Here is a 13,135-nt window from a genome sequence, read left to right as displayed (position 1 = left end):
TGAGCAAGCGGCAGAAAAGTAGCTAATCAACTGCATTCTTCTCGGAGACACCCCCTCAGGTGACGTTTACTTTCCAGCTCTATTCATTAACGGACTTGCTAGCAGCTCCATCTCCCGTCACACGCAATAACCCGCCTCCCTCCAAAATGCAACCCAAGGGTCAACCATCATGCCTCGCGAAACTGTATACTCTTCCTTATCCTTCCAGCCAGATGCCCAGCCCTCCCCATCGCCCCAGCATACCAGCGCCCACCTCAAGGCAAGTAAACTTGTCAAGTTCAATCAATCAATCAATCAATTATGAAGCCATCGCCAGTCAATCAAGTCAATTATGACCCTCAAACTTGATTGATTGCCTTGACTCTTTTGACAGGGGCCACGATACGGATTAATTGAATATTCCATTGCCGAATATCCCTGCCCTCCCCTGCCCTTCCTCATCTGCCCTCCACTTCTGATGGGACCCCCCTTTGGCAGGGTATAAATTGCCCCCTTTTGCCCACTTGGCTTCCTTTTCTTTCTTCCCAAGCTAATGTTGTGACGAACTTGGTGTGGTTGCAATGTTTTCCAATCTCCTGCCCTCGGCTTGAGTAACAGGTAACCCCCTTGAGGAGTATGGAATCTGCCCTTCAAGATCTTCCGGAGATTTGCATCAAATCTGTTGTTTCACTGCTGTTATCCTCTATCTCCGTCGTCCGTTAGCGTCCCTTGAATATACTGTGAAGGTGAGGGCATCACCAAGGCTACCCTCTCTTCTGCCTTGCTCATCCTGTGATAGATGTCTCACACCAGCAACCCTCCATTCAACCCCAACCCCTCCTCCGAATGCCTTCAGTCAACTCTCAAGGCATAGATCCATCTCATCACAGCTTGAGCAAGGCAAAACCCACCCCCTACCCGACCGTCCTTCGTTCGAAGACCTCTTCAGGGTCATGATAAACAATAAGGCATATGTGCAAGAGTCGGAACTTTGGAGAAAGGGTGCAAGAGAGAGGACAAGCTGGATAGGAAGCCATGGATGGTTTTTTGTTCACTACCAGCCAGATAGTCAACCAGGGGCTAGTTACTAGGCTTGCCGTTACTGTGATCTCAAGGGCAAGCATATCATTCTTGATATCAAAGCAACTTCGTCTGCTGCAGAGCATATTAAAAAGAACTATGCTAGAGAGATTAACGCAGCATCTATTAGCTCAGAAGGCTCTAAAAGATCTGATGATGTTCCATATAAGAGATGGCGTTTGGATTTCACTGGTATGACGAAAGATTATGCAAAGAGTGTCCAGAAGGCTGCCATCTGCCTCATTATAGATGCCAACCTTCCCTTCAGCATCTATGAGAACCCTGCTTTTCAGAGTATGATCTCTGGTATCAGTGTAAAGCTGCAAACGTTGCCATAGTCTGCCACTTTAATGGTTCATGCACTTAAGGGTATTTGGAAGCATCAGAAAGAGGTTATACGGCAAGAACTTCTGCATACTGACTCTGAAATCCATCTGGCTTTTGATCTATGGACTTCTCCAGGCCGCCAAGCTATTATGGGTGTCACTGCACACTTTATTACCAGGGAGAAGGGTCCTCAAGTGCGTTTGATTGCTATGAGGAAGCAACTTGGGGCTTATGATGGTGTCAACCTTGCAAACACTCTTGAGGAGGTTATTTGAGACTAGGGCATCATAAATCAAGTGAGAACTTTGGTCTCTGACAACGCAAGCTCAAATGACACTTGCATAGCAAGTCTGATCCCTCGGCTTGACCCTTCTGCAAAGAAGAAGCAAGATGCCCAGGCTAGAAGGATTTGTTGCTTTGGGCATATCCTCAACCTTATATCAAAGGCCTTCTTATTTGGCAAGGACTCTGAGAGCTTCGAGAGACAGTCAGATGCATATGTTCTTTTACAGCAAGATGAGGCTGACCTCAAGCATTGGCGAAAGACTGGTCCTATTGGCAAACTTCATAATGTTGTGAAGTTCGTGAGAGCTTCGCCGCAACGTACACAGAGGTTCAAGCATCTATCCCGTGAGATATTAGAGGGATCTAGGCAATCTGGTGATATTCTTCTCTCTCAGCAGACACTCAGAGAAGTTGAATTAATCTAAGACAATGCTATGAGATAGAACTCTATATACCTTATGATTGAGCGTGCTATTCGCCTCAAGGATGAAGTAGATGGCTTCTGTTCTTCTCAGAGTGTCAAAGATCCTATGCCAGCCCAAGATATCTTGACTTCTGATGACTGGTTGCAGTTGGCAGAGATTATGATGATCTTGAAGCCCATCTGGAAGATGACACTTTGAACGTAGGGTTTTGGAGAAGATAGCTCCTATGGTAGACTTTAGGAGGTAATCACTGCAATGGAGTATCTTCTGAGTCACTTTGAGGGGTGGAAGACCTTCTATAACGGCATAAGCAATGGGGATACTCAAGATCTTGAATCAGAAGAGTCACAAGCCTTCTCACAAGAAGCATCTCAAAGAACTACTCGCTTGGCAAATCGGCAAATCCCATCATATGCTCAAGCATCACAAGCATCTGAGAGACGGTTTGATGAGAGCTCTTTGCCTGCCCATACTCGTCAAGCATATATCAACAGCATCTCTAACCTGGAAGAGATGGACAGCAGTAGCCAGCAGTACTTGAGGACTTCTATCAATAGTGGATGGAAGAAGCTGGATGAGTACTACGCCTTGACAGAAGAGTCACCTCTGTATGCTGCTGCATTACTCCTCCACCCTGGTTTTAATATGAAATATGTGGAAAAGAACTGGCGATCCCCTCGCCAGCAGGAATGGGTATCTAATGCTAAGTTGGCTCTGAAGAGATATTTCAACCGATGGTATCCTTCAGAAGAAGGGGAGGGCATGAGAAATGCAAGGCCACGCCCAGAACCTCATGATCCAGATGACTTTGAGCAGTGGGTTCAAGCAGAAGCCACTATACTTGACGAAGAAGAGGATGACGAGGAGCTGGATGAATTGGAGAAGTACTTGGGCCTGCAGAGGCAGGCTGACTGCAATCCTATTGACTGGTGGTTTACCCATGCAGAGGAATATCCTCGCCTGAGTAGGCTGGCGTTAAGCATCTTGGCGATACCCTCACAGTCATCTGACTGTGAGAGGGCATTCAGTGCTGCCTCTCTTGCCCAGACCTCACAGAGGCTGGCGATGAAGGTAGAAAGGCTGGAAATGCTGCAATGTATGAGGCAATGGCATAAGAGGGGTGCAATTTCACTGCTTGGTGGGTCTGAATAGCTTCACTTGGCAATTACTTGCAATTAATTGGCAATCAATCAAGTATGGCATCGCGATGTGGCAATCAAGTCAATTATGGGCTTCAAACTTGATTGATTGCCTTGGGGTGGGCGCTGCAGCATACCACCTATCCCATGACCTTGGCCGCCAGCTCTGCAGGGCAAGGGATGGCCCAGAACAGCAGCCCCATCGAGAAGAACGGAGGCTTGTCCCCGTCGGTAACCTTCCACTCTGCAATACAGTAGCCCTTCACGATGTCGTCCTGTAGCAGCTTCTGAATAGTGGTCTCTTTATCATCGGAAGCATCGACTTTGGCGATGCGGAGGCCTAGGAGGTGCATCATCGCCATGGCAATGCTGTTGACCTGGTTGTCGGAGGTATCCCAGACCCTCGGCTCGTCGCTGAATGGGACGTCTTTGAAGTACCTGGTCGAGGGCTGGCTAGGCTTCTTTGCCAACCTCCAGGCATTCCTTAAACCACTCAACGTAGTGCCAGCCCAGGTGGGCCTCTTCGTCCTCGTTGCCGACGCCAGGCTTGTGGGGGACCCAAACGTGAATGGTATTGTTCTTTAGCTCCTTACGGCCCGAGGCATCCAAGCCGACCTCGGCCTCCCACAGCAGCGCCCCCGGGACCTCCTCGTCGCCATTCTTGAAGAATCTCATGCGGCCGCGCTTCTCGAACGCATCCTCGTTCCAGTCTCTTCCAATCTTGATGCCTCCAGTCATGATGATCGATAGCTTCGTCGTGCGGGCTCTGCGCGGCGAGTACAGCAGCTCATCGAACGCAAATGTGACGACCTTCGCAGCAAGTGGGACGGTGCAGAACACGACTTGGTGGGTGGATGTGAACGGCTCCCTCGTGAGGATGGTCTCTTGGAAAAGGCGCCGGATGTCTACGTCCGTTGGGTTGTTCCGGAGAGCCTCCTCGCCCATTGACTCGGCAGCCTGCCGGGTAGTGAGGTTTGTGCGGATGAAATCCAAGGTGTCGTTGAGCGTGCGCTGCGAAGCCATCGTTGCAAGTATCACTCTGGGGACCCTAGGCACCTGTAAGCATCATGTAATTGGAAATAGCGCTGGAGATCCATGTGCAACGTACTGTCCGTTTGGGTTTGATGTGTGATGCTCTTGGCCTCGGCCTGGGTAGTTGGTGATACTTGAGAGGCTGAGGTGGTTGCTGGTGGTGATGTAGGAAGGGAAGTTTGTAGGCTGGGCTTGGTCCTATCGTCCACTTTCTAAAAAGGGTTGTGTGATGAGGCTGTTGCGTAGGTTGGATCGCAACTGCCCTTAATGATCCACTACGCCTGCCTCCTCGCGTCCTAAAGCTGGTTCACACAACCTAAGACACCTTTATCAGGGCTGTCGCGTCTTTGTCGTTCTTTCTCCAGCCAGGCGGCTCCTTCTCTTAAAAGACCGCAGGCTGCTTCCAAGGCCCCTCCTTCCAGCTGGCAATTTAGCATCTCGCGCCTTCTCTTCTCTTCCTCCTACATCACCCACAGGAAAAAAACTGCCTACTCTTCCTTCCACCCCCCAAAACTATCTTCTTTACGCAGCCAAGCCAGCTTCTCTCCTCTTCACACGTACCGACCGACCGCTCCCGATCGCTAAAGGACAATCCAACGACGCAGCCCCCTTCCTCGCTAACTACTTACCGTATCTTGGGCAACATGTCTGCTGCTGCCTCTAATTCCAAGCCGCCGGCTGGCCAGAAGCCGCCCGAGGAGACAATACTCTGTGCTATCCGCCCTATGTTGGTCAAGCCTGGCATCATACCCCATGACGATCCCGGCCACAACACCCTCAAAACTTTCATCGATCTCCTCGACACCACCGCCACTGAGAAGGAGCAACGCCTGAAGGTCTCTCCTTTTAGGGCGGTGGGCAACACCTTCGACTTCAGCGACCCCGCCAATTGTCACCTTCCGAACGTCTGGCAGTTCGCTGACCAGGCCGACCTCGCCCGCCTGTACGACGCCGTTTTCCGCAGCGACAAACAGCCCGACTTCATCAAGGCGGCCAACCTCCATATCTACATCTGGTTTCCCCAGCGCGGGCCCCAGCCCTCCAAGAAGCCCAACTTTCACCATCTGATTGACATCCGGAACTTCACCCTCTACGGCTGGTGTGGATGTCTTCCCCGCGACAACCCGAAGGTCAGTATGAATGATCAACTACTCCCTATACATCGTCACTAACGCCTGGCGTCTGTATAGACAAGCCGTACCTTGGTCCTGACCACGGACCGGATGCATGACTGCACGCACTGGTCAAAGTACCCTGCCACGCCGGTCCAGTCCACACCCGGCAGCCACGCGACGGCGCCCCATGGCCCCCCTCCCACACGGATTGGCGTCATCAACGGCCACTTCCCCCATGGGGTGCTGTATCCACCTCCCCCGGAGGACGAGAACTCGAACATCGTCCCTCATCACATCTATGGTGGCATCCACTTGGACCATAGCCATGGACGGGCACTACCGCCCCCAGGCATCCTCTCGAATGACCGGCCTGCGTGGCCTGAGTCTCCCATCGTCCCCAGGGAGATTTACCTAAGCTCCTCGACATCACAAAAGTAGGCCTAGCCGGTAGCCACGCCACAGGCTCCAGTAAGTCTTGACGGTTGGATTCAAGCTAGAAGAATGCAGGGCATGGAAGGCTGACGGACACACTCATAGTTATGAGGTTAACGACGAGGTGAGGGGGCGGGGAGGAACACTACATGTGCACATTGCATAAAGGGCGAAGTTCGCGGGATCATGAGCACGGCAGCGATTTGCAGCTGGGGATATAGTGTCTTATTGAGGGCTAGAAAGCTATCATATGGCGAGGACGATAATGCTTTGCGTGGGAGGGAACCACGCACAAATGTATTACAGTGCGATAGACCAAAGCACCAAGAGCAAATCACTCCTAACCATGATCCCAGTGAAGCCCATGCCAGAACTCACGTTCGAATGGCCAACAGCTTCCAAGAATGGCAAGAAAAAGGAAGAAGCGCACCAAGTAGTGGAATTCCCTCCAGAGTGAAATGCTGTGCAGCCCGCACTTCACCCCAATTCCACGGTCGGTGCGATAATCAAGAAACCCAAATACTCAGCCAGAAAAATACTGTATAACTATGTAGTAATCAACCCACAGTTAAAGACTTATAGTTCGAAGAAGAACAAATCAATCTAAATCGCGATATATACATTTAAATTGGAGTTTTACTGCTGTCGCAGATACACATAACAAGATCCAGCATTTGTGGCGGCCCAACGTCAAAAACGATTTGAAACTTGTTGAAACCTCTTTGTTCAATGAATATATAATGTCCCTGCCCCATCACCTGGCAGTCCACGGTTGGGAAGCCTGGCCAAGACACTGTTGATATACTTTTCATAGCTGTTTCTAGAATTCCAGTGAGCTGTGATGACTTTCCTCAACAGTTGCGTCGACTAACGGGTTGGGTGCCAGCTGTTGTCGAAAGGCACGGTTAGGTGTACCACTTCCCCAGCTGCGCTACTCGCTGTTACATTGACAGCGCCTGCCAAGTCGCAAATCCGACTGTGCTGGTAACTATCCATTACACTCGACATCGCTCAGAAATTGACTCAGCTGGAATGAATCTTTAAACAGCAAGCAAAGTCTGATACATACAGTAAAAGGCGTAATGGGTTTCGCGGAATTTCATACACAACATGTTTAGTAGTGGTGTGGGGCCGTAGCTTGTGTGGCTTAGCAGCTCACCCTCGTAGCCGGCAAGTACTCACAGCGCACGCGTTAACAGAGCCAGAAATGGGCACAGCCAGAAATGGACGCAGCAAATAATGATTACAGCCAGACACGGCTTACTTGTTGACTGCAGGGTCCCTGCCTGACCAAGAATCGCTGGACGCCCATCTCCTCTGCCAGGCTTGAGTCCCATCGCTCTTCCTTCTCTCTCCTCAATTGAAGATGGCGCCGGTTCGGTATCAGCTGTCACCATGGCGCCGCAACTGGATGCCGCAGAGCGGTCCCCGTTCACGATTCTACGACGCAAGGGTTCGACAACGGGCTGATTGCCTCCCTTATGCTCCCTACGCGCCGTTCAGAAAACGCGCCTCGAGAAAGACGATCCGCTGCATCGCACGACGACGGGCTGACAGCCTGATCTCAGTCTTGGGAGTGGATGACGCGCCAATCCATCCAACACCAACCCCGCTTCCGCTCAATTGTGAGTGGCAGGCGTTCCGCTTCCTCTTCCACTTGGCACCACCGCGCGCCAATAACAACATCGCCATGCCCTGCACCAACAAGGCGTTGCTGCACCGCTGCAGACATACATATCATGGCATGTCTCAATTGGTTCTCGCGCTTCATCCAAGAGGCATGGTCAGCATGCTCTTCGCCAATCAATCGGTAGAGCAGCCCCCGTGCACCCCGCTCCGATCTAGCTGACTGCTGCCAGCCTGATCTTGGGTCCAACAAATAGACGAGGACACCCGCCATGCTCCATCGCCTTTCTCTCCCCATCTCAATCGACTCTCTTTTTACGAGCAGCCGCGTGTCTTCTACCGAACATGCCTAATCTCCAATCCTACACTGTCGGCTGGATATGCGCTATTCCCACCGAGTTGGCTGCCGCCCGCACCTTTCTCGATGAAAAACATGCCACCCCTGAAGCGGTCTCACGGAATGACAACAACAGTTACACTCTCGGAACGATTGGAAAGCACAACATTGTCATTGCTGTTATGCCTAAGAGAGAGTATGGTATTGCTGCTGCCGCTACCGTGGCGAGAGACATGGTCCACAGCTTCCCTAATATCCGTATTGGATTGATGGTTGGTGTTGGAGGCGGCGCCCCAAGCAAACAACACGACGTACGCCTCGGCGATGTGGTTGTCGGAAGTCGTGATGGTGGAAAAGGCGGCGTCATTCAGTATGACTACGGCAAGATGATGCAGAATCAGGCCTTCGTTGAAACCGGGAGCTTAAACCAACCGCCACCAGCCTTGCTAAACGCCGTTGCCGCACTCGAGACCGAGTATATGATGCAGGGCCCTGAACTCGACTCCAAGGTCGAAAAGGCCTTGACTCCATGGAAACGACTTCAGAAAACACACTCACGCCCGCCTGCAAGTGCCGATCGGCTCTACACACCAGACTTCGCCCACCCGCTCGAGTCTTCTGCACCTTGCTCTCAGACATGCCCCGCAAACACCGCCAATATCATTTCTCGAGACGAACGGGGTGAACACGAAGACAGCCCTACTATCCATTATGGACTAATTGCTTCCGCAAACCAGGTGATGAAGAATGCCAAGATACGAGACAAACTTTCGGCGGAAAAGGGCGTCTTATGCTTTGAGATGGAAGCAGCCGGCCTGATGAACCACTTCCCGTGCTTGGTTATCCGCGGTATATGCGATTACTCTGACTCGCACAAAAACAAGGAGTGGCAAGGCTTCGCGGCTATGACGGCTGCAGCATACGCGAAGGATCTTCTACTTCAGATTGCGCCAACCAGTGTCGAAGCTGAGAAGCCAATTAGCGAAGTACTTGGTTCTAGTTAGTATTCTACACGCAATTTACCTAGTACCGTCTAATATAGAATAGTTCATAAAGATGTACAGCGGTTGAACCAGACGACAAATGAGACAAAGATGGCAGTTGAGACAATGCATTCTGAGCAAAGGTACGAGCAAGCTGCCCACCTACCTAAACAAACTCCATTCTGAGTTTTTCAGGGTTTTCTATGTCGACCTTCAACAAGGTATACAAGATCTCAAGCTCAGCAAAGTTGAAGACCTTTCTATTGCCCGCAATCCTCATTTCGTTGTACCGTTTCCTTCCGATCCCCATTTCGTGAGCCGGTCCGACATCTGGACATGGATTGAAAAGCAATATGCTGGGCCTGAAAGCCGCTTCGCTCTTGTGGGCATGGGCGGATTTGGGTACGTTGTAACAGCTGCATTAAAAGGTCTCTACTAACAAGGCGACAGCAAATCCCAGATGGCCATCCAATTCGCTCACCACCTCCACGCTACCTCACCCAAAACCAGCGTCTTCTGGGTCCACGGAAGCACGAAGGCGACATTCGAAGAGTCCTATCGCTCTATAGCAGAAGTGCTAGCGCTGCCCCGTCGCCACGACTCTGACGCCAATGTCCTACTACTGGTCCGCGACTGGCTACAAAGAGAGGATGTAAGCCCGTGGCTGATGATTGTCGACAATGCAGATGATGTCAAGATGCTAATCTCCAAGAATACTGATGAAACGTATCTATCGTATCTACCTAAGAGAGAAAACGGCAAGATCCTGATCACGTCGCGCAGCTGGGACGCCGCGGACGAGTTGACTGGTAACGTCAAGATGATTTTCAGGGTCCCAACAATGGAGGAAGCACAGGCACTACAACTCTTTCAAAAGAAAAGTGGCCGAGATGATAACGACGCTGCTGTGTTGCGCCTGATCGACACCCTCGACTATGTTCCGCTCGCCATCAACCAAGCAGCCGCGTACATATACACACGAAGTCCTCGGGTGACCGTTGAGTCGTATTTGGAGGAATTCCGCAACAGCGAAAACCGAAAAGACTTACTGCTTCGCCTCAATACAGGAGACAATCGACGTTACGCAGGCGTGTCCAATTCCGTTGTAGTGACGTGGCAGTTAACGTTTGAACAAATCAAACGGGAGCAGCCGCGGGCGGCGAACCTTCTTTCACTGATGAGCTTTTTCCAAGCACAAAATATCCCAGAGTATATGTTGCACAACTATAACAGCGGCAACACAGATTCTAAAGAGGCCAATGATAGGCATGGGGAAACCAGCGGTGTCGACTTCGAGGATGACCTGGACGTGCTCCGGGGCTACTCACTCGTTACCATGACAGCAACGCCGGGTGTCTTAGAGATGCACTCGCTAGTGCAATTTTGCACCAAACTTTGGATCTCAAAATTTGGTTCTGCTGACCAATGGAAGACGCTCTTTCTTCAATCAGCCTCACGACACTTTCCATCAGGCGTATTTGAAACGTGGCAGCAGTGTCAAACGCTGATGCCCCATATGCAGCCTTTATTGGACAAACCGCCGTCAGAAGAACGCAACCGCCTGGAATGGAGCAAGTTACTAACGAATGTGTCGTGGTACTTGGTGATGCTTGGCAACTATTCTAGGGCAGAGGTTTTAGTACAAGACGCTATTAGGATCAGGACGGAAAGACTAGGAGAGGAGGATCCCTTGACGCTGACGAGCATGGCCAACCTGGCGTCGACGTACAGCAACCAAGGCCGATGGAAGGAAGCCGAGGAGCTGGAGGTGCGGGTGATGGAGACGCGAAAGAGGGTGCTTGGAGAGGAGCATCCCGACACGCTGACGAGCATGGCCAACCTGGCGTCTACATACAGGAACCAAGCCCGATGGAAGGGAGCCGAGGAGCTAGAGGTGCGGGTTATAGAGACAAGTTTGAGGGTGCTTAGAGAGGAGCATCCCAACACGCTGACGAGCATGGCAAACCTGGCGGCGACGTATGAGAACCAAGGCCAATGGAAGGAGGCTGAGGAGCTATTTTTGCGGGTGATAGACACAAGAAAGAGGGTGCTTGGAGAGCAGCATCCCTCGACGCTGACGAGCATGGGCAACCTGGCGTCAACGTATAGCAACCAAGGCCGATGGAAGGAAGCCGAGGAGCTGGAGGTGCGGGTGATGGAGATGAGAAAGAGGGTGCTTGGAGGGGAGCATCCTGATACGCTAATAAGCAAGGACAACCTGGGGTCAACGTTTTTGAACCAAGGTCAGTGGAAGGAGGCTGAGGAGCTATTTGTGCGGGTGATGGAGACAAGTTTAAGGGTGCTTGGAGAGGAGCATCCCGACGCGCTGACGAGCATGGCTAACCTGGCGTTAACGTTTTGGAGCCAAGGCCGATGGAAGGAGGCCGAGGAGCTGGAGGTGCGGGTGGTGGAGATGAGGAAGAGGGTGCTTGGAGAGGAGCATCCCCACACGCTGCTGAGCATGGCCAACCTGGCGTTAACGTTTTCGAACCAAGGCCGATGGAAGGAGGCCGAGGAGCTGGAGGTGAGGGTGATGGAGATGAGGAAGAGGGTGCTTGGAGAGGAGCATCCCTCAACGCTGATAAGCATGGGCAACCTGGCGTTGACGTTTTGGAACCAAGGCCGATGGAAGGAGGCCGAGGAGCTGGAGGTGCGGGTGATGGAGACGAGGAAGAGGGTGCTTGGAGAGGAGCATCCCGACACGCTGACGAGCATGTACAACCTGGCTGATACTTGGAAATCTCAGAATCGGTGGAAAGATGCGATTCAGCTTCTGCAGCATTGTGTTCGCCTCAGAGGGAACGTTCTTGGTATGGATCACCCAGATACTATATTTGCCGTATCAGCCCTGTCGAACTGGGAACTAGAGTTCAGGGAAACTAGTCATAAGTTTCTATAATACCCCTAGAGAATAGATGCTTCTGAATAGTTAGAGAGATGTTATGAATACGGCGCTAGTGCTCTGTAGACAGATCATAACTTTTGCTATCGCAATTCATCATCCTGCGTCTATCGAGCAGGGATGCGACTTCTTCTACATAGCTGGTTACTGGAACTTATCGTTGTCGAAATCGTCCTCATAGTGTTGACAGCCCGCCAATCTATACTATAACACCTTCATAAACTATTAGGTTAAGCTTATTATACCGTCATATACTGGGCATGGAAAACTACGTCAAGACGCGGTGATTGCGGAACTGCGGTCGTTACAACGCCATTTTTGGTTGAGTGGAAGAGAGAAAGATGGGACGAGGTTCAGGCCGGGGAAGGGCGGACCAACAGCTGTTCGACTAGCTCGTTCCCTAACATCTTACTGGTAAACCAGTTCTGGCTGCGTTCTTCTGGCCTCGTTCCATTTCCTGCCTATTCCTGGCTGTGTCCATTTCTGGCTGTGTCCATTTCTGGCTGTGTCCAGTTCTGGCTGTGTCCATTTCTGGCTCGCTCGGATTCTGCCTCTGTTAACACCTGCGCTGTGAGTACTTGCTCGCTACGGGCGTCAGCTGCTAAGCCACATGAGCTATGGCTCCACACCACCACCACTAAACATGTTATGTAGGCAATCCCGCGAAACCCATTACGCCTTTTACTGTAGCTCTGCATATATTTATCGTGGTTGGCGATGTGATATTTTCTTATATTTCCTTTTTTAGCAAATCGCTGTTAGAGTGCTGCTCGTCGGTTGCCCACGAGTGCTGTCCCTGGCACCTGCAGGGGCACTTTGGGCTTCGCTGAGCCCCGTGGGGCAGCGGCTAGTGTGGGGTGCATGCTAAATTTAGACCAGCCTCATTCAAGAGCCCTACGAGAATGCCGGTCTTTTGCTCCATTTCGGCCGCCAGGATGTATAAAAGGACCTACTGATCCATCATAATCCGGATAGTCATCTATTCAACCACATACTCAAACCAGACTATACCAACTTTTTACACTCATCAGATAACATGCAGCCTCCATCTTTGCTGGCCATCTTAGCCTCTGTGGTGCCAGGGACACTCGCATGTGTTGCCCAGATGCCATTTGTTGCCCTCCGAGCAACCGCTGGCGGTGTCACTCAAGAGGCCTCAATTCCGTTGTATATGGCGGACGAGTGCCTGTACCAGACTCCTGGGCCGATCGTGCCGGTCAATTTTCCCAGCAACGTGACCGAGGCCGAGCTGAACCAAAACTTCGTCGACCAAAATGGCCAACCTATGAGTGTCGAAGATTTGAATACGTTCACTAGTACTGCTGGAATTCGTCAAGCAGCACTGTTGGATTCGGTAATCTGCAACTTGACCACCCATAGTGGCGATAATATTGAGCTTCAGGCCGGCAGCCCAGTCGTCTTCGAGCAGACACAAATCACAGAATGCCAATGCATGTTAGCCACGCTCATGCC

The 13,135-nt window shown here is 51.3% G+C and overlaps 3 protein-coding genes across 3 annotated transcripts; 2 read left to right on the top strand and 1 right to left on the bottom strand.

Annotated features, from left to right (window-relative positions):
* Nucleotides 1-3,375: 3,375 nt before the first annotated feature.
* Nucleotides 3,376-4,258, bottom strand: COL26b_010258 (uncharacterized protein; the record flags this gene model as incomplete). Its single annotated transcript, XM_053182965.1, has 2 exons — nt 3,376-3,684; nt 3,707-4,258. 2 exons carry the CDS (start codon nt 4,256-4,258, stop codon nt 3,376-3,378), a joined length of 861 nt encoding a protein of 286 aa, XP_053033134.1.
* Nucleotides 4,259-4,911: 653 nt separating this feature from the next.
* COL26b_010257 (uncharacterized protein) lies at nt 4,912-5,820 on the top strand (the record flags this gene model as incomplete). Its single annotated transcript, XM_053182964.1, has 2 exons — nt 4,912-5,397; nt 5,458-5,820. The coding sequence occupies 2 exons, from the start codon at nt 4,912-4,914 to the stop codon at nt 5,818-5,820; spliced, it is 849 nt and encodes a 282-aa protein (XP_053033133.1).
* A 1,965-nt stretch (nt 5,821-7,785) lies between these two features.
* COL26b_010256 (uncharacterized protein) lies at nt 7,786-11,659 on the top strand (the record flags this gene model as incomplete). Its single annotated transcript, XM_053182963.1, has 5 exons — nt 7,786-8,776; nt 8,825-8,903; nt 8,956-9,162; nt 9,211-10,135; nt 10,283-11,659. The coding sequence occupies 5 exons, from the start codon at nt 7,786-7,788 to the stop codon at nt 11,657-11,659; spliced, it is 3,579 nt and encodes a 1,192-aa protein (XP_053033132.1).
* Between the last annotated feature and the right edge of the window lie 1,476 nt (nt 11,660-13,135).

Source organism: Colletotrichum chrysophilum (genome assembly GCF_026319265.1).
Source record: "Colletotrichum chrysophilum strain AFK26 chromosome Unknown scaffold_107, whole genome shotgun sequence".
In the NCBI taxonomy this organism is placed as follows: domain Eukaryota; kingdom Fungi; phylum Ascomycota; class Sordariomycetes; order Glomerellales; family Glomerellaceae; genus Colletotrichum; species Colletotrichum chrysophilum.
Note: the sequence above shows the minus strand (reverse complement) of the source record. Positions and strands in the feature narration are given on the sequence as shown.